At 41.8% G+C, this 22,469-nt stretch overlaps 1 protein-coding gene across 1 annotated transcript; it reads left to right on the top strand.

Annotated features, from left to right (window-relative positions):
* The first annotated feature begins 15,772 nt into the window (after positions 1 to 15,772).
* On the top strand, positions 15,773 to 18,537 carry LOC147178599 (glutathione synthetase-like). Its single transcript, XM_086066916.1, has 7 exons — positions 15,773 to 15,843; positions 16,003 to 16,080; positions 16,174 to 16,243; positions 16,881 to 17,075; positions 17,616 to 17,697; positions 17,869 to 18,055; positions 18,185 to 18,537. Exons 1-7 carry the CDS (start codon positions 15,773 to 15,775, stop codon positions 18,306 to 18,308), a joined length of 807 nt encoding a protein of 268 aa, XP_085923042.1. The 3' UTR covers positions 18,309 to 18,537.
* The last annotated feature ends 3,932 nt before the right edge of the window (positions 18,538 to 22,469 follow it).

Raw genomic sequence — 22,469 nt, 5'->3', positions numbered from 1 at the left:
CAACATCTGAAGTTGCACAAAGAACGGTAAGAAAGCTAATGTCAGTTGTTTATCGGCTAATTATCGTTGCTAGCTGTGTAGTTAATGAGACCGTAAACTCACTGGTAACACATTGCAAACACGGCAATCTGTTTCACCACTCTGGGTTCACTCCCCGAGTCCCTGACTCCGACTTTGATGGTCACCCGAAATAATATATTCCACCATGTTGTTAAAATGGCTCGAAAGGACTTGAAACTCAAAAGTGTAGGACTTGTGAATTGTTTGAGACTTGACAGCCTTGACTCAGGACTTGAGGGCAAAGACTTGAGACTTACTTGTGACTTGCAAAACAATGACTTACTCCCACCTCTGGTTTAGGGTGACCATATTTTCATTTGGGAAAAAGAGGACACTTGACACGGCCTCGAGACCCTTAACTGAAACTGAAAGTCAACTCAACGATGCTATACATAATAGGGAATCAGTATTGGGACCTGTGTTATTTACAATTGATTTGAAAGATATACCGGCATATTAAAAGTTGGAATGAAAACTGTAGAAAGGCATTTAATAGTGTTTAAAAAAAAATCGTTTGATTGCAATAAGTTATCATTAATTGGTGAAAATGACAATTATGGTGTTTGGTGGTATGCAGCTCAACTGTGATATAAAACTAAATATGGTATTGAAATTGAACGAGTCACTCCACAAAGTTTTGGGGTGTGAACATTGATCATAAACCGTGTTGGAAGCAACAGATAGAATATACTAAACGTAAAATAGTTAAATCAGTGGCTGTTCTTTATAAAGTAAAGGATTTCCTAAATAAGAAAGGTCTTCATATGATTGTGCTTTTCTCTCGTGTTAACACTTAAGTGATGGGCCGAGGCCACATATCTGCTTTAGTTTTTGAAATCAATGATCCCTGGTGAGGGAAGACCTGTCCTGGATCGTTCATGTTTTCAAGTGTATTTATTTCTTAACTAGATTTTCTTTGCTGGCACTCGTAATTATTTCCCATTTTCCCGAAATGAAGTTGTAAATTTCATTAAATGTGCAGGCAAACGCCCCTTATAACAGTAGACAAAGGGGAGTCTGTATACTCATACATAATAATTTACTCTTTACTCTAAATAATACAATAACAGACCCAGAGGGCCGATACATTATTATTCAGGTGACTATATTTAATAAAATATATACATTCGGTAATTTATATGCCCCTAATAATGATGATCCGGCCTTTTTCCATGAATTTTTCTCTAAACTGTTTGAATTAGCAGCGAACTCTACTATTATTATTGGAGGAGACTTTAACACAACCTTAAATCCATTAATAGATCGTTCTAATAAAACAACATGTATAAGGCGATCACAATCCACAAAAGTAATAGGGGAATATATGGATGACTTTGGCCTCGTCGACAGCTGGAGACTTAAAAACCCAAATAAGAAGGAATTTACCTTCTTTTCCGCTGTGCACCGGTCCTTTTCAAGAATTGATTTTTTTCTTACAAATAATTCTATTGCTGATAAAACCGTTACAAAAATACATCCTATTATTATTAGCGACCATGCACCAGTCTCCCTTTCCCTACAAGTTGATTATACCTTTAAACCACCACCTACATGGCGTTTTAACATCTCACTACTAAACGACGCAGAATTTGACAAAATTATAAGAAAAGAATGGGCGGACTTTTTGGAAATAAATGACTCTCCAGACCTATCTCCAGCTCTTCTCTGGGAAACCGGGAAAGCAGTAATTAGAGGTAAAATTATATCATATTCATCTTATAAAAAGAAACAGGATCAAAAATTAGAAAAAGACTTGGAAGATAAAATTAAACAACTGACGGATGAGTACGCAATAAACCCAAATAACCAAATATGGACTGACTTACAAAATACAAAAATACAGTTAGACGATATGTTAACTAAAAAGACAGAGTTTATAATACAACAATTGAGATACAACAACTTTGAATATAATAACAAATCAGGTAAATTTCTTGCAAACCAACTTCAACGTAATCGGGAAAAATCGCTTATAACGGCTATTAAAGGTACAACTGGTGAATGTACACAATCACCAGAAGAAATTAATCAAATTTTTTATAATTATTATCACAATTTATACTCAGAAACTAATAAACCTAACCCAGAGCATATTGAGGCATTCCTCAGTAGCTTAAGTATACCTCAGGTAACTACTGAATATAAAGATATGTTAGATGCACCACTTACTATAAACGAGTTGTACAGTGCTCTAGATAGTATGCCAAATGGCAAAGCACCCGGCCCTGATGGTTATCCGGCTATATTTCTAAAGCACTTCTGGTCAATGCTTGCTCCACTATTCTTAAGAGTAGTAACAGAAATTAAAACTAATGGTCACATACGCCCACACATGAATACAGCAGCAATTAAACTTTTATTAAAGCCAGAAAAAGACCCCACCCTTCCATCAAGTTACCGTCCGATTTCACTAATTAACACTGATATTAAAATTATCACTAAGGCTTTTACATCTAGATTAGAAACAGTAATCCCGACAATCATTCATAGCGACCAAACAGGCTTTATTAAAGAGCGTCACTCTACTAATAATATTAGAAGGCTCTTTAACCTTATTAGTATGTCACAGCGGCATGATAAAAAGGCAGTTATTATATCATTGGATGCAGAAAAAGCTTTTGATAAAGTTAACTGGTCCTTCCTCTTTGCTGTTTTAAATAAATTTGGCTTTGGGAAGTCATTTATTCACTGGGTGTCAGTATTATATGATTCTCCTAAAGCTACTGTTACTACTAATGGGATTATATCTAAGAGTTTTACTCTACAGAGAGGCACAAGACAGGGATGCCCACTGTCGCCTTTATTATTTGCAATATTTATTGAACCGCTTGCATTAGCCATACGCCAGGAAAGAATGATTCAAGGAATTCACTCTGGGGTAACAGAACATAAAATTAATCTATATGCCGATGATATTTTACTTTATTTAGAAAAGCCTGCTATTTCATTAGGGGAAGTATTTAACTTAATAACTAAATTCTCACAGTTATCAGACTATTCTATTAACTGGACAAAATCAACACTTCTACCTATTACAGAAAATTCATGGAACCCTGCAAGCCAGGACCCATACTACTCATTTCCTATAGGTAATTTAAAATACTTAGGCATAAAAATCTCACCTAAATTAACTGATTTAGTTCATTTAAATTTCACTCCACTTCTGGATAGCATTTATAGTGACTTGGAGCGCTGGAATAATCTTCCTATTTCTCTAATAGGACGAATAGCCACTATTAAAATGAAAGTTTTACCCAAAATAAACTATTTTTTCTCAATGATTCCATTTAAACCTACGGCTAACTGGTTCCAGTTGTTGGACTCAGCCGTTACAAAATTTTACTGGAAAAAAAAAAAAGCAAAGATTAGTCTATCTACTCTTCAGAAAAATAAATCCAAAGGAGGTCTAGAGGCACCAAATTTTATGCACTATTATATAGCCAACCAGCTACAATATATTATTTTATGGGCACAACCCAATAGAGATACTAACTGTTGGCTGGAACTAGAACAGAAGGATTGTAATAACCTCAGACTCCTAGATTTACTCTTTATTACAACATCGATTAAGCGCCATAATTGCTTTAAAAATCCAATGATTTCCGCCACCCTGACTGCCTGGTGGAAGGCACTAGAAATGACAAAAGCCAAAGTGGAGCCCAGCGGGCTTTCTCCCCTATGGCATAACCCCGACTTTCAAATTAACAACCAATCGTTTTATTTGAATGTGTGGGAGCAGAAAGGAATTACACATCTCCACCATCTCTTCTCAGATAATATGTTTATATCATATACATCCTTGCTCCAAAAATATAAAATAAAAAACGGAAACTTTTTACATTATTTGCAAGTTAAAAGTATGATAAAGAAACAAATTCCAACACTCCAGGGTACGCTCCAACCGCCTGTTTTAGCTAAAGATATTACCAAGCTTTCTCCAACAACAACAAAAAAACTCTCAAAAATATATAAGTTACTTTCATATACTGATAAAACGTCTTTACCCATCTCAAAATGGGAAACAGACTTGTCTATAGCTCCGGAATCTGTCTTTTGGATTCAAGTTTGTGAAAATGTTTTTAAAATGACAAAACACACAAATTTACAACTTATCCAATATAAAATTATTCACAGAACATACATTACTCAATATATGATGAAGAAAATGGGACTCTCAGACTCCGACATTTGTCTCCAGTGTTTACAAAACACTACAGACACTTATTTTCATGCTTTATGGTTATGTACTCCGGTTATGTGTTTCTGGACTAAAGTCTTAGAAAAACTTTCCGCTGTCTTGGACTGTAGGATACCGTTCTCTCCAAACTTGTGTTTGCTAGGTGACTTAACAACAATTGACTTACCACATAAACAATTTCAATCTATACTTGTAGCCCTTACTATCGCAAAAAAAACAATTCTTGTTAACTGGAAAAATAAACAAACTTTGAATATCGACCAATGGTCTAACCTCCTCATAAATCATATTTTAATGGAAAAAATATCTGCCTCAAATAAAAACCAAATGTCAAAATTTAAAGAAACATGGTCTACGTATATAGAATTTTTTAACCTAAACTTGGATTTTAATTCTGCCTGTTAGCGAGAGCCACAGCAGCGTTATAACTGGCATTGATGTTTCTGTATTAGGCAATTTGTAACTAATGGTTGTGTTTCCATAGTCAGGAACCCGGCTGCTGCCAGCGGGATCGAGCGGATTCACCTCCGATGGGCACCAGGGGTTGATATTCGGATTCACGGCATGCCAGTGGGTTAATTCTGTGGGTGCTGTCCCCCCTGGCGGGGAGTGGGCGGGTCTCCCCCTCTGTTGGCTGCTGGGTGGCGGCTGCGTCTTGGCCGTTCCCTGGGTCTCTTGGGGGGTGCTGCGTTGCGGGGCTTTCCCTGGTGTCGGGGGCGGCGCCGTTCCGGCGCGGTCCGTCGCTCTGGGCCCGGCGACGCGGTTCGGGGCCTGTGGGCCGCCGGGGTGCCCGGTGGTTCCCTCTCCCCTCCCCCTTCCTCCCCCTTGCTGCCTCTCCCTCCTCGCCTCTCCCCGCCCGTCCTCCGCCTCCCTGTCCCCTCTCCCTCGTCGCCCTTCCTCCTCCTCTCCCCCTCTCCTTGCGTCCCTGCCGCTGCCCCCTGCCCTTCTTGTCGTCCCCTTCCCTCCTCCCTTCCCCTTCCCCGGTACGCCTTCCTTCCCCTCCCCTGGGCCGGGGGCTCCATCCATGGCCCGGGTCTCGGTGCTATGGGGGCCGGCGGGGGTGGCTGGGGTTTGGTGTCGTGCCCGCCCCGCTCCGGTGGGCGTCCTGACACCTCGGGCGGGACCCAGTATCCGGGGGGCGAGCCCTATCGCCCCGCCGGACGGGTCCCATATGCCCGCCGGGGTCCTGGTGGGGTGGGTGGGGGCTTGGTGGGCCGGTGCGCCTCCTGCCCCCGCCCGGTTGGGGGGGGCCCCGCTGGTCACACCTCTTAACTCACTACACTAGGTTTGCACAATACACTTTTATAGACATATAGGGCACATAACACACTTTGGGGGGTGGGGTAGGGTGGAAACACCGTCTTCACCCTACAACTCCCCTCCAATTTTAATACACCACACAACTTGTGGGTGGGGGGGGGGCTTGGGGGCTTGTGGGGGTGCCATCGGTTGGGGGCCGCAGTATAGAGCAGTGCTGCGGTCCCCTGTCCGTGTCGCCACCCGCCCCCCCCCCCCCCCCCCCCCCCCGCCCTATCTATTTTTTTTAATGCACCACATACACTCAGCAACATGCTTGGGTGGCGGGTGGATCGGAGCGTGGGAATATCATTTCCATCGGCTCCGGTTCACCTGCTCCTAATTTTAATGCACCACACACACACACTTGTATATACACTGGGTGGGGTCACATTCACGGTTTAGGGGTAGAGTTCGCCAGTCCGCGAGCTGGCGGACTCAGTAACAGGGGTTAATTTTCACAAAGAACGCTGGGGTGACGACCGGGGCCTTCCCCCGCTGGGCCTGGGGTTCGGGGGTGTCGGCCGCCCTCCGGTGCCCCCATCTCCCCCTTCTGCCCCCGGTGTTCCGTCCTTCCACACGGCGGGGGGTGGGGTGGGCGCGGCTGCCCTCTCCGCTCCGCTGTCCGGCCCCTCTTCGGCGCCGGTGCCTGGGTGCGGGTGGTCCCCGGGGGCTGGGGGTCGGGGGTTGGGGGGCTGCCGGTTGGTCGGGGTGGGGTCGGGGGGGGGGGCGGCTTTGTTGGGGGGGGGGCGGTGGTGGGGGTTGCGGGGTGGGGGGGGTGCTGGGGGTGGGGGGTGTCTGGGGGATTGGGGGCATGGGGGCGGCTGGGGCTGGGTTGGGGTGGGTGGCGGGGGGTGGATGGGGGGCGGGGGGTGGTGGGGGGGCGGGGGTTGGGGGCCGGTGGGGTGCCTGGTGGGCCTGCAGTGCCCCGTCCTGCTGCGTTGGGCCGGGGGCGCGGGCCGTGTTGGGGCGGGGGGCGCTCCTGCTCCTGGGTTTGCTCTCCGGCCGGTGGCCCTGGTGGGGCCCGGGGGTCGTCCTTTGGCGCTGCCGCGGCCTGGGGGGCCCTGAGGTGTTGCGCTTGCTCTGTTCCGGCGGGGGTCGACGGCTCCCCTCTTTGGTGGAGATTTTCATGCATGCCAGATCCACCACACCAGCATCTACCGAAACTCAGACACAATCTGTTTCCTCCTCAGGTTATTGAATCGGTGGAGGCTGGTGTCTCGGATCTCACGCGGCTTCGTCTGTCCTTCCTTCCTTTTCTCGGTCTCTCCGTTGGTCTCTTGAGGCCTCCCTGACTTTATGTTTTTTGGATTTGTTGGGGTCTGGATGTTTCTTGGGCTGGGGAGGAGTTCTGGTGGGGGGTGTCTGGTCGGTGCTGGATTTCACCTTCCTTGGTTTTCTTCGGTCCCCTCGGGTCTCCTGGTGTTCGATTTAGGTGAACGGTATAAGATTTTTTTTTTCTAATAGGTTTTCTGGTGAGCTAACAAACACACGCACGCACGCACGCACACACACATACTCACCCACACACACAAAAAAAAAAAAAAAAAAAAGTATGTATGTATGTATGTATATATGTATATATGTATGTATATATGTGTATATATATATATATATATATTTTTAAAAAAAAAAAAAAAAAAAAAAAAAAAAGAGCAATGATGATGACATTTCAGAATGAACAATACTGAGCTCTTAAAAAAAAAAAGAAAAAAAAAAAAAAAAAAAAAAAAATGTGCAGGCAAACGCAACAGATTATGTCAGTTCAACCAATAGCACGCAAAGCTACAAATCACATGATGTTATCTCCGGCGCTTTACACGGTGAAACATTTCACGAAATATTGTGCAAAAGGAGCAGCTTTCTACTTTGCAGGTAACTATGCATATTTTTGGAAAACACTAGCGATGCTATTTATTTGCTGTGTAAAGTTTGACGATGTTAATAACGCCTCAACCGTTAGCCTAATGTTGCACTTACGGTGGCAAATTGACGTTATTTATTTATTTATTATTTTTAACGAGCATTGTACCATGTCATCCATCCATCTTCTCAGGACCAGTAATAATTCAATAATTGTACATTTTATATAGCACCAAATCAAAACAAGTCGCCACAGGGCGCTCCACAGCAAGGTCTAACCTTGCACGTACCCTCTGAGAAAGCGCAACAGTGGTAAGGAAAAACTCCCTATTTCATTTTCAATTGGAGGAAGAAACCTTAGGCAGTAACTTGTAATCTAACTTTCTGACTTAAAAAAAAAAAGAAGTACAGTAATCAGTGAAGTAATGACGAATACATAATCAGGGCCCCAGATTTGTATTTTTTATTATTTTTTATTACTAAGAGCACAGTAGCCCCTAACCTAAAAATTTAGGGGTACAAGTAGAAAATTTAGAGATGTACACTGTAAATTGACAGAATGGTGAAGTAAATATTTACATGACTGCTCATTTCCACTATATTATTGAACAATGGTCTTGGAGTAGAAGTTTGCATGCTAAAAAATATTCACAAATAATTAAGAAAAAAAGTTAATTTAATTGTCGCACATGCGCAAGTAGATGAAATATTGACGAGCAAATTTTATGGGTAAAATATCACAATTTAGGGCCACTTTGGAGCCTTATGTCATATTCTTTTAGCATCTCACAAAGTCAGCAAGTATAACCAGTCAATGTTCCTGTCAATCATTTTATGAAAACACAATGGAGAATCCGGGAGATTGGAACGCTACAACAACTCAAGTGTATTTGTTATGACCTGTGGGTCATTTATTGTTTTGCATGTGTCAACAAAAAGGGTTCCACATCCCTGGCGTGAGGCCGAAATGTAGTGTTGTACCTGAACAAGTTCACTGAACGAGAGTTCATGAACTCGTTCATATTTTAGGTGAACGTGAACTGAACGTAGTGTACTTTTGCTTTGTGAACATTTCTGGAGAAAACGTTTTGAATGCAGTGCATTTTTGGTTCAAATGTTTCTCTTTTTAGACTACAAGGAAAACCCCCGGGTAAATACAACGTAAACAAGCTTGAATTAGGTGGGAAAGGTCATTATTTACTATATACTATATATATAATACTCACATATTCCTTTTTGAAGAACAGCGAGAGGTGCTTTGTGCATTTTTAGCTGGTTAAGATGTTTGTGGGGGGTTTTTTCTACGACGACGGCATTCACATTTTGTTGCCTTGATTGGTCAAAACAAAAGTTTGGTAGGCGTGCACACGTTGGCGGTTCGTCCAATCAGCTCGTAGTATTCTACCGAATGTCCTGCCTTTCCCGAGCATATCACAGTGGAGCGGTCCCAGATTGTTATTGTGGAGAACTCCCTTTAGTGAATCACAATTATCAACCTGTCTACTACCAGGTTACTGCCACCCGCCGGCTCGGTCCCGTACATGCCTCCTTAAACGCCTCCTTAGCGATGTTGTAGTAGCGTTTTGCTAACATCTTTATACCCATTTTCAGGTTAGTGATTTATTAGCATAGCATTTGGTTAGTTTATTTCGCATAGTTTGTCGTAGTATAGAAATTATTTAGGTTGTAGTTTTTTGCTGCTGTCAATCACAGCCACTCTGTGCCCAACCCTCTCCCAATTTGCAAGCACAACGGTCCTCAAGGCAACACCACCTTTGAGTGCCATTTTCAAATCTTATTGAGAGGCGGAGCAAGAGTCTGGCTTCCTGTTGAGCTACCCTTTAAGCTGTTTAATGACACCACAGTTGAAGTTTACTGTAAAACAAAACACACAATAAATAGAATTAACACTGTAGATTTAAACAAAACATGCTTCGTTGATTAAACATCGCTAGTGCTAAAGGCTACAGTCAGTGGAGGATCGCATTCAAATGCTAATGACCATTAGCATCAGCTTCGGGAGTGTTTTTCCTTCAAATAACAAATATTCACACAAAAACGCTGTGGAAGCACATACACACGGGTAAGATAATACTATCAAAGGCAAATTTTTCCCCCCAAATCTATGAAAAATTAGTTATATTTGTAGCCGAATAAACATTTTGTTTTAAGATATTTTGCTATTTGGCAACCAGTTCAGGGTGTACCCCACCTGCTACCCGAAGCCAGCTGAAATAGGCTCCAGCGTTACGAAAATGGATGGATGGTGTCCCCCTGGTTTTCTGAGACCCCCCCCCCCCCCCCCCCCTAAAATAAACGGCACCTTTCAAAGTGGCCTTTCATTATGGGCAGTCTAAGGCCCCGTCCGCACGAAAGCCATTTTCAATATATCCTCCCCAGTTTTCTTACCGTTTAGGCCGTTCTTCCACACGATGGCGCGGTTTCGGAGCTTGAAACCGATCACTTTTGAACCCGGGCTCCAGAGTGGAAAGATTTCAAAACTTGCCCCGTACGCGTCCGTCTGGACACCATATGCAGGCTACTCGTCCAGTGATGACGTAATGGTCGCAGCTCGATGACAACGCGTTGTCGCAGATTGATGACGTATGCGCCAATTCTCGCGTGACTGCACGGGAACCGTCAGTCTGTCAACAACAATGGCGGATAACCGTGTCATAATTGTTTTGCGCAGCCGCCTTAGCTTGCTTATGCTTTATTCCCACGTTCCACAAGCGGTGTTGTACTTGAATCACCCGCCATTGTCACTTCTCCTGTGTTTGTCTTTTTCATGTTGTTTTGATACATGCAAAGCCATGATTGTTCTGTAGATTGCAATAAAGTATCCGTCTTCTTCGCTGATTCTTCTTCTACGCTTTCCGTTAATTCCCTGTGGCTGCGCTACAGCGCCACTCCGGACTTGGCATATACATTACATACCGGCTTTGCTTTCCGTTTGTACGGGGCCTTAGACTGGTTTGTGAACAATATTTGAGATAAATGGTGATATTGTGTATGCGGTAAAAGTTTTAGATCTTTGAGTTCATCTCAGAAAAAATGGGAGCAAAAACAAGTGTTGCGTTTACATTTTTGTTGAGTATAGAAACAGCAGGCACCTTGCCTGGGTCCCTATGCAGCTCACCTACAGCAAATATGTAGCTGAGGAATGTAGTTTTGGAGACATAAAACTAAATTTTCTTAGCCTTGACAGCCTCTGTAGCACTAGATGCACATGCCTTATGTGCTCAGATGGGGATAATAAAAAAAAATCAAAATGTCATCAAGATAGACAAACAAACTTGTTAATCATGTCCCAGAGGACATCATTATCCGGGACATGAAAATCTGTAGGCGTGTTTGTTAACTCAAAAGGCATTAGAACGTACTCATTATACCCAAGTGGTATACTGAGAGCCATTTTCCGGATGCGGGCAAGATGGTAAGCATTGTGCAGGTTGATCTTGAAAAATATGAGTACCATAAAGAGGAATGAATCCTGACTCAATCAGTAGGAGGAGGTATTTGTTTTTGTTGTAATGTTATTCAGTTATTTTTTAAAGTATTTTCTTTCTTTCCCATTTAGAAAAAAACTGCACCCACATGCTATAAATCCCCAAATTCGCATGCACATCTCTACTCATGCCAACTTCAACCTCTGAAAACGTCAAAACAATTGCCACAGTGTTTTGGATTTTATGAGCATTAAGTATTTTTCTCACCCATAGAGTGCGCTCATAAACTTTCAAGCACAAATGTATGTTCATCTGGACCTTTGCGGTGTTTTGCATAAACATCTATAAGCGCTGGTGAGGATGGGTTGGGGGCCTGCCAAGCACTGTTGCCCCAAAGCCCCCCACAGAACAGAGGTGCTGAATCCCGGTTAGTTGCTCGTATTCCACTGCCCTGCACCTGTCCCACAAGAAACGGCAAATATGTGTATGAGCCCAAAAGCAACTTGTGAATAATATTTACATCGTATGTCATAAGTATGTGCAAAGTGAGCGATTTAGGACACTAGGTTCCAGCGAGTCGGGGTACGACTACAGAGAGCATCTGGCATCTGCCCCGCCCACGAGGTCGGGGAGGAGGAGATAAGAAGGGTTGATCTCCAATATGTTCTTGTGGCCCTTCATTATACAACAGCAGTCTAAAACCTGGAGAAAAAGTTAGATTTTATTTTCATATAACATTGTTGTTGGCAGATGACATTCTACACAGGCAAAGAGGAATCAAAGGTCGAGGATCTGCATATTTATGATAGGTGAGCAGCTTTCTATGTAATTATCTAGTTGATTTTTCTGACATTTTTGAATGAAATGTATTTTTTAATATTAGTAGCGTGTTTATTTATTTTTTCCAGTTTAACAAAATTGTTTTCTTAGTGGGAGTTAAATAACAAGTAACAGCACCGTGAACGATGGAGGCAGGATGACAATGATGATGAACCTTTCAAGTCTTTATATGATTGCAAGGACTCACCATTGTAGTTCAACTTCTCCCCGTCTGACCTCGTTATAGTTGTAAAAGTACTCTTGGTGCTTGATAAATAAGGAACCGCAATATCCAACCTGTCCAGCTTTCACATGTATCTTATTATGTCCTATTCATCGACAAAGTTAATTAGTCATGTGACGTCCAGAAGTCTCGGAGAAATGGGCATGCGTTTAGTCCGTTGGGGCAGTAGAGGGACGGTCACTCAAATTCTGAGCACTGTGTGTTCAGAATGCTACATATTTCCATTTACTTTGACTGTCTTTCACATATCACATGTCAGTCAGAATGGCTGATGGAACACGGAATGAGTTACTGATGAACACAAGCCTGATAAATCAACTGGCAGAAGTGGCAAAAGATTCAGCACTCGTGCATGGTTTCCTTGTGAGGCTTAACGAATCCCGCAACTCATCAGAGGTGAGAATTTCCCGTCTTCTTCTTTTTTTGTTTGTTAGCTAGCATGGATACATCAAACTACTCAACTAATTTCTAGAAAAATAGAGAAAAAAAAGAAGCAATCAGCAGTATAGCGCTACACATTCCTATTTGTATTTTAGGTGGTGACATATGGTCCCATCACGCTTTTCCCCACACCTGTGCCGAAAAGTCTTTTCCTCCAAGCCATGGAAGTGCAAACTCACTACAACACACTGGTGGATAAGATCAGCCAGGATGCTGACTTCCTGCAAGAGGCTCTTGCCAGGTGGGATATTGATATTGGGGTACATTCCCACGTTATAGCTGGATAGATTAATCATGAAGTAAGGGAGCTTTATTGTATTTAAAGAAGAAGCTATGGGGTAGATGCCACGGACTTCCAACTTCCAGGTTTCACACATCAGCGTCGTTTCCGGCCACTGATGGTCGCGTTCCAACACTCGCGCTCCCACCACAGGGCGAGACAGACATACTCGCACCTGTCGACGGGAACGCGCAACCGAGGAGCACAAAAGTGGGAAGCGCAAGAACTGGGACGCGGCCCACATGTCGCAAACAGGAAACAGAAACAAAGCTGATGTGTGAAAACCAGCAAGTCAGAAGTCCCGCCTCCTCCGTGGCATATACCTTATGAGTGAATAATTCAAACCTTCTACAATGTCCTTTTTTCGGAAAGTAGACTGGCAGAGCACAGCGAAGCGGGGAGGGGCTCCGACGTGACAGCGAGCTGTTAAAATAAATAAATAAATCCATCAAGATCCCACAATAAGGAAAAACAACGCCCGCTTACGTCGCTAGTATCTTTCTGTGATAATCCCGGGTGTCAAACTTGCATCAGACAACTTTTGAGAAAGAATTACTCTTCCCTTAGTGTACTTGCACTAACCTGGGTTATGCAGCTCCACAAACAAACCGGTCATAGCGTTCTTGACTCTTGTAGTTCTGAAAATACTTCAAGGTGTAAAATGGGCTGGGTAAAAATAATAATAATGATAATTATTTATTTATTTTGTATCCGCTAACATCTAAGTATGAACCTGCTGGGGCAGATATCATGATTTTTACTTCGCTCAGACTTATCGACGGATCTTCACTGCCAATCGCAGTGGTTTTTCCCCTTCTTGTGTCTCAGAATACTTTTTCATCGTATCATATATATATATATATATATATATATATATATATATATATATATATATATTTTTTTTTTTTTTTTTTTTAAGAGCTCAGTATTGTTCATTCGGAAATGTCATCATCATTGCTCTTTTTTTTTTTTTTTTTTTTTAATATATATATATATATATATTTTTTTTTTGTGTGGGTGAGTATGTGTATGTGCGTGCGTGCGTGCGTGCGTGCGTGCGTGCGTGTATTTGTTAGCTCACCAGAAAACCTATTAGAAAAAATCTCATACCGTTCACCTAAACCGAACACCAGGAGACCCGAGGGGACCAAAGAAAACCAAGGAAGGTGAAATCCAGCACCGACCAGACACCCCCCACCAGAACTCCTCCCCAGCCCAAGAAACATCCAGACCCCAACAAATCCAAAAAACATAAAATCAGGGAGGCCTCAAGAGACCAAAGGAGAGACCGAGAAAAGGAAGGAAGGACAGACGAAGCCGCGTGAGATCCGCAGACACCAGCCTCCACCGATTCAATAACCTGAGGAGGAAACAGATTGTGTCTGAGTTTCGGTAGATGCTGGTGTGGTGGATCTGGCATGCATGAAAATCTCCACCAAAGAGGGGAGCCGACGACCCCCGCCGGAACAGAGCAAGCGCAACACCTCAGGGCCCCCCAGGCCGCGGCAGCGCCAAAGGACGACCCCCGGGCCCCGCCAGGGCCACCGGCCGGAGAGCAAACCCAGGATTTCAGCAATATTTTAATTGTCCACTGACTCATTTGGAATACATTGCATGTGAAATAGCAAGTGCTATTGTAATAACAGGATTCTCTCGTAAGAGCAGCGTCTCAAAATAGACGACCGCATGGCATGGTGGGATATGGTCATATTTTTAGCACAAAGGTCGAACCCGTCTATAGTCATTTAAAGTATTATTACAAAGGATAACACGTTTTATTTTAAAATATTTTCTTATTCCAGCACCATTACTGTGGATGATTTCACTGCAAGGTTGTTCAAGATACACCAGCAGGTCCTTAAAGAGGGAATATTGCAGGTATGTAAATCCAGCTTGTTTATCAAGCTTGTCTAGCTAAGCATGCCTTCAGGAATCTTTGCGCAGGGCCGCCGCTCCCATTACGCAGAGTACACACAGTGCATAGGGGTACCATCGTCCGTGTGGGGCCCCATTGAAATTTCGAGTGCGCAAGTCATTCATAAATGCTCCAATATGCACTTGACAGGTCGTTAAAACATCCATGAGCACCCACCCTGAAAAAGCATGTACCGGTACTTGTTTGGACCAGTACGTGGCGCAAATATGTTTTGGAACCACTGCAAACTAATATCGTTGCATGATAAACTGCTGCAAACGCTGTTTTTACAATGAAGATGCTGTCTTCATTAGTGTCAGTCTGTAATTTAGTCATCTTGCCTTTTTTTTCTCTCAGTCAATTGTGTTGGGTCTGAATCGATCTGACTACATGTGGGAACAGGAGGAGAATGGACACACATCTCTCAAACAGGTCGAGATCAACACCTTTTCTGTTGGTGCTGGAGGCATCGCCTCACGCATACCTGATGTACACCGGTAAAGTAGTTGTCAACATGTAGCCCCAAAATCATTTGATATCTGACATTAAGGTTTTTTGGGACTAAAACACCAGAAAGCCCCCGATGTAGAAAATCTGAACAAAATGGAAACAATGTTGACTGATAAAACTTGAGTGTGGAAGGGATGAGTACTGCTGCCATGCATGACAAAATTATATGTACGGAAGTAATATTAACAAGACTACCGGTATGTTGAAATGTTGATTGAAAAATGGCTTGCACAGCTAAAAGTTTTAAGGTTGTGACAGGTTGACCCTGGAACAGAATATTTTAACTTTTATAATTTCCTATTTAAAAAAACCCACTTGATCTCAGAGTTTGCGCTGAATTTCTTAAGTGGACCTTTGTTTTAAATGTCTCTTAATATTGGCAAAAATGTCATGTTCCTTCATACAACAGACACATTCTTAAGGTGGCTGGCCAGCTGAAAGAAAGTAAGTGCATCATTGACAACAACCCTGCGGTGGGACTGGCCAAGGCTGTGGCCAAGGCCTGGGAGCTTTATGGTTCAAAGCGGTACGTCCACCAAAAACCTTATTTTTAACAACAATTCATTGCCTCATAATAGTTTTTATATCTTAAATAGACATCATTCAATAAATAAAACTTCATTTGACATTGTACAATGTATTTATGTAGTGGTAAAGTGTTTAACAGGAGCCCTCTTTTCAATAAAGAGCGGTTGTCATGTTCCTGGTGGAGGAGAATGAGTTCAATATCGTGGATCAACGGATAATTGAGAATGAGCTGTGGAAAGGGTAAGTTGTGATATAGATTACTTAAGACCTTGGCAAAATCCTTAATCATCTTGATGTTTAAAATGAAACATTTGCAGCTTTTCTGGGGGAAAAAAGCATCCTTTCCTCACTGAACATTTTTCATTTAATGATAATTTCACAGTCTTCCATAATTTTCAGGAATATTGCCACTATACGGAAACGTTTTGAGGATATTTCTGAATCTGGAAAACTTGATGACAACAAGAGACTGTTCGTGTAAGTGTCTTCTGTCCATCAATACCCAACATGAAGAACGGTGTAGACTTGTCTTTTTGCTTGTTCTGATACAGTTTTGCCCCACTAATTTAGTGATCGTCAGGAGGTTGCAGTGGTCTACTTCAGGAATGGCTATATGCCTCACAACTACAAGTCTGAAAAGGTAGTGAATTGGGCCCTGTCTCAATACCCACACTCCTCACTGAAGTGTACTACTTCTTTTTGTTTTGTTTTAGTCATTTTTTCCTTTCGGACACATTATTACAGGTTACATCGATCACATCATCATTTGCAACATTAACATTCGAAAGTAGGGCTGACGGGTAGAAGCCATGGCTCATTAGTAATCTGTCCCTTTTGATTCTTACTATACGCATCAGTCATATACATTGATTATGAAAGTCATTGATTCATATCGTTATCAATCCCAGACTTAAGTCTACACATTGACTCGTCACTATGTTCAAATGCATCATCAAACATTGCGGCAGCATTTCGTCACTGGTATGTGAAAAACATTTATGTACATTTAAAAAATATAGATATTTAGATTTTTATGGTTTTGGGATGTCTGCATTCAGAGCACACACTAATTAATTAATTACATTAATGTAAACTAATATGTCTTTTTTTTTTCTTTTAATGAGAGCATAAATAAATAACTGATCGGATCCCAAAGTTAAGTAAACCTGAGATCCTTTTCTCATCAGGATCCTTAACATGTAAAAACAAATCATACTTGGATATTGCCACCCTACAGGTTTCAATTGTTCCAGTTCTTTTCTTCTTCTTTTTCATAGGCCTGGGAGGCCCGCCTAATGTTGGAGTGCTCTTTGGCTGTGAAATGTCCGGATATCAGCACCCACCTGGCTGGAACTAAGAAGGTGCAGCAGGTGCTTGCTAAGCCCGGTGTTCTGGAACGCTTCTTCCCCAACCAGCCACAAGTAGTGGAGCAAGTGAGGGCCACCTTTGCTGGCCTTTACACTTTGGACATGGTGAGCAACAAGCTGTGCCTGTGAATCACAATACAAGTTACACAAAAGCTTTTTTTTCACACAAAACCATTATCTACAAGTAATTACTAGTGCTGATCTCTACAGAAATCATTAACACGACTGTTTCATTCAAATTCCCAAGAAAGCAAAGACCATCAGGGAAAAAAATGTTCACCTAACTTCTGAAAATCACGATTCACAATGAGATAGTAAACTCTGAATAGTCGATGCAAACAGTGAAGTTCATTCTTTGAGAGGCTCTCATGAATCCAAACAGGCATCCTAGCATAAAACAAAAATGAAATGAATGAAATTAAAAATTGTCAGTAAGATGAAACATTCCTTATGGGAGGATAGAAGACGAGCCCAAAAAATGTACAAGCTTGTTTTCCTGTCTACATCCCTATACTGCAATTGAGGGCCCATTTATACAACACTATTTATAACAGAAACTTCCAACTACTGGCCTAGCATATGTATTACAGTGTTCTATGCTTTTATGTGACATTTCTTAAGTGTATTTATTTATTTTAATTGAAGGGAGCAGAAGGTGACAAAACGGTAGCAATGGCTTTGGCGGCACCGGATCGCTTTGTCCTGAAGCCTCAGCGAGAAGGAGGAGGTACGGTCAAAGAAATAAAAGGCATTCATTTCATCATGCAGCAAAACATCGATCAGTTTTCTGCATGGTGGCATTTTATGCATTAGGGTTAGTACTGCTCTTGTTGATGCATTGCTAAATCCAGAAAGCTTGACCTTGGTAAATAAAGTCATCACACTTCTATAATTCCAGGAAACAACATTTACGGACAAGATATCTGTGAGGTTCTTGGCAAAGTAAACAGTCCGGAGAGGATGGCCTATATCCTGATGGATAAGATCCAGCCCGTGCCTACACAGAACTACCTGCTGAGAAGAGGCAAGCCCCTCAAACTAAGTCATTGTCTGAGTGAACTGGGCTTCTTTGGAGCCTATGTCAGGTAAGCACAGCCACTAATAGAATTGCATTTCGGGCACATTAGGATGCTTGTTTCACATTTGCTACTTTCAGGATGAGGAGTAAAGAAAGACAGCAAAAGGTTTCTCTTGCACATGTCATTTTTGTGCAGGCGAGGTAAAGACATGGCGATGAACGATTGTGTGGGCTATCTTATGAGGACGAAGAGTTCAGAGCACCCTGACGGTGGTACAGCTGTAGGAGTGTCGTTCTTTGACAACCCGCTCCTGTTCTAAGAAGGTGCACGTGTACCTGGGCTTGACACAATTTGCAAGTCTGCAAATCAGCCACAGCCGCCTAATTAAGGCTCTGCTGATGATTGTTCAGTACAAGCCGATGTAAGATGCTCCAGCTCTTTTCCAAGGATTGATCGTCTGATTGCTTTTAAATGTTGTCACTGTAAGTTCTCTTAATAATTTTGGTGGGCTGCTTTTATTATTTGCTTTTGAATGTCTCTAACTGTCGTCTTTAACTTTCACAGTTTGTGAATGCTTCTAAACGTTGCACTTTTGATTGCGTGAAGCACATTGAGTTGCCTTGTGTATGAAATGTGCTATATGAATAAAGTTGCTCTGCCTTGCCTGTCTGCCCTTGACTTTCCTGTCTCGTGGTTCTCCCAGGAATCCCATTGCAATGTTTTGCAGTCTTGAACGAAACTTGCCGAAATCTCAACACTCACTACATGCGTGCACCTTGCATGCATGCGCTGTTCAGAGACATTTTTAACACATTCAAACTTTAATAATGGTGGCAACAAAAACGGTTTAAAAGCATAAAGAGGGTTTGAGAGAGTGTAACAAATGTCTTTGTACCGTTTTGCAACACTGAAGGAAGCCTGCCGAAAAAGCAACACTCGCTATGTGAGTGCACTCTCGCAGGCCTGCGTTGCTCGGTGAGAAACGATAGAGTTCAAACTATGATGTGAGACCTCAGACCTGAGCAAATCCTAACTGCAAATATGATCAGCACAGTGAGCATCTAAAAAAACTAGACGTCAACACTAAACGTCAATTTTTGGTCCACTGGATACAAATTTTAACATTGTTGGTTGGCATATGTTTACATATTTTGAAATATTTGTTTTTTTATGCGCAGGTGTGGAACCTACAGTCTATGGCCCATGATACTGATACTGCGTGCCCTGTAAAAACAAATACAACCTCAGTAGAACTATTTTAAAAAGGCCCAAACATTTAGCCCACAAATGCTGACAACATACTTTGAAGTAAACATTTGTTCAACCATCGCATCAAATGTATTCATACATTTAGCATGATACTGTATTGTAAGGCTTCAGTCTTGTGTTACATTAAAAACAAAGAACCATGCAGATATTGCTCCAACATCCTCCAATTTGCCATGCATGTATACAGGCTTAGTTAGCATTTGGTGGTTACAATTTCCTACAGTGGCTATCAAAACAATACTGTACACCATGAGGAGAAAATGTATTAAAAAAAAATATTTTACAACTTTTAATGTTGAAAAGGAATGAAATACTGCACAATTGATTACATTGCTTACTGACACTGTCATGCCAGAGGTCAGACCTGAATCCAATTCAAATCTATAGAGTTCCTATAGGAGTGTTGTGTACAAGAGATGCTCTTACTTTCGGTCAGATTTGAAACACTTTTGCGGTTAATATTTCCAAGTCAAGATATACAATACTGATACCCTCCTTCCCAGAGGTTGTAAAAAAGCACACACAAAAAACTCTAAAACATTATTTACATTATTTTAACCGTTTTAAAATTATGCTATTATGCTCGTTGATTTGTGAGACAAATTGTTAATTAGTGACGTATAATACTTTGAAGGGATATTGTGTAGCTTGCAGTGTTGCAAATAATTCACCAGGTGGCAGTAAAAGCTGTTTTTTTCCCTTTTCTTTCTTTAAAAAAAAACCATGTACACAAGATAATAGCTCTTTATTAGTCTTCCCAATGAGCAAATAATCTTTTTATTTATTTTGATCATTATTTTATTATTTATATATGAGTTTGAGGGACAGCTGTGTGTTAATATATGTACATATTTTTTTGCATCTGTCCTCATTTGAGTGGTGGCTGAGTGGAGCCTAAGCTGGCTGACTGTGGGCAAGAGGCAGGAAACAAGACTCTGTCACCAGCAACTGGCAGGGGGGCACATGTTGACAATTGAACCCAGAACTTCAGAAGTATGTGGCACAAGAGCTAACCACTACTAGACCGTCTCTTTATCTGGGTCACAAGGGCAGCAGGGAAGCCCAGACTACCCTCAGCCATTTTATTCAGCTTTTCCATCTTGTGATGCTCCCAGATAGATGTCGTCTCTTGAGCATGTCCTTGGTCTTCTCTGGGGCGGAATACTTTACCATGGAGGCGTCCAGGAATATCCAAACCAGCTCGACCTCATCTGGCTCCTCTCTATGTTGAGGAGCAGCAGCTCTAAAGTGTACACGAAAGCTTACAACATCAACACAATTATTACACAATTTTACCACTGTGGCTCTTTCCGTACCGGAAAACCAGTGTCACCCCCGGAGTCTTCCTGTTATTTTTATCTTTAATAGTGTTGACTTGCAAGTACGACAAATTCCTCAGCGGGGGTCATCAAACAGAAACAGAGGTCATTGCCGCTGAAGTCCGCCTGTACCAGATCATGTCCCACAGGAAACGTATGCCGGACGCCATCCTTTTGTTTTTGCTGCCAGAGCCTCAAAAGAAAAAAAGGACCAAAAAAAAAACATTTGTGATTTTGGTCCCTTTGAAGGAGTTTATCAATTGAGTATGGCTAAACTCAAAGTCTAGTGACAATACCCCTGCCCGTCACAAATATAATCTAAACAATAAATACACTAAAGCAAATAAAGTTGTATCTACTTCATGTTGCTTGCTAATTGGAGCTGGCGTCAGGCCAAAACCTTGGACCAACAAATTTGTCACTTTTAAGGAGACCCACGGCATGTTTGTTCATATTGCATCATCAAAGAGAGCAAGCCATTTTCAACACTTTGGAGTAGTCAATAATTTGTCAAATAAGTCAATTAAAATAAATTAATAAATAACACCCACTGCCGACAGTGTATATTTTGGATCACAATACAAATTTGTACAAGGGTCATTCAATAAATAAGGTGAATTTTTCAGTATAAGGACTTCTAATACAGATAGAAGCTTACTTATATTATTATTATTATTATTATATAATAAATTAAATCCATGTGAAAAAGAAGTGAAACACACACATATATATATATATATAAAAAAAGAAGTGAAACACACACACATATATATGTGTGTGTGTTTCACTTCTTTTTCACATGGATTTAATTTATTTTGTAGATTAAAGAAAAACTTTTGGCCGACCAAGAAGCATGCTCCAGGATTGAACAGCGGGCAGTTGCTGAAGGGTACAAACCAGTTATAATTCATAGGAGAATGTAAACTGTGTATGTTGCCACGTGTTTCAGTCGGGGGGGAAAAAAATGTCTACAAGTGGGCTAAATTGTTTAAAGAAGTTTGAAAGTGACAAAGTCAAGAGTGTTGTGAGAGCGACATCAGTCCAAAGATTTTTACGCTGAGGGAATACGGAAGCTTGCGCACAGATGGGAAAAGTGTGTTACTGCGCTGGGACACTACGTTGAAGAAAGAAAAAAAAAGTCAGCTTCTGTCTGTATTAGAAGTCCTTATACCGAAAAATTCACCTTATTTATTGACTGACCCTCGTACTTTCCATTTGAATTTTTACTGAAGGTTTGGAGTCCCAACGTGGTATTGTAATTTGTAACTGATGCTAATGATAGATCGTGTGTACAGCAGCTGATTTCTATATCATGACTATATTAATCAACCTGCCAATTTCTTCTACGGTACATATTACCAAAGCTAAAAGTGTGTTCTTATCTTGCTTTCTGACATCCTGTACTGTCATGTGCTACACCTTCAGTAGTAACAATGAAACACCACTGAGTGACAGTATCGCTCTGCCAAAACCTTCCTGCTGCCTTTTGATTGCCGGCAACAAGCATCTTTCAAGGGTGAGTTGTTCAACTGCTGTTGAATTGTATTATAGGTTATTTGAAGTTGGAAAATAATTTAGAACAACCTGGCAGTCAGCCGGTATCCTGGAATGGATTATTTTGGATTTTGGAGGTCCACTATAATGTAAATTGTGTCACATGACAGTTGTAAAGTGCAATCGCTGTGCTTAATTTTAGCTCCCAGCCTAAATCTCATGTCCCTTTTAATTGCCTGCAAAATGATGACAGGCCTTTTTTTGCATGAGCAAAACAAAGGCAGTGGTACAGGAATCTCTCAATTGGCTGTTGAATGGTCACTGGTGCAGCCCCACCTCCATGTTATGTTTTGAACTCCTTTTAATTCTCCATCCATCCAACCTGCCTCACATCCAAC

Source organism: Leptonotus elevatus, chromosome 2, assembly GCF_054856555.1.
Source record: "Leptonotus elevatus isolate MCC_2025b chromosome 2, RoL_Lele_1.0, whole genome shotgun sequence".
Taxonomy (NCBI): domain Eukaryota; kingdom Metazoa; phylum Chordata; class Actinopteri; order Syngnathiformes; family Syngnathidae; genus Leptonotus; species Leptonotus elevatus.
This window is presented reverse-complemented; position numbering and strand designations above follow the sequence as displayed.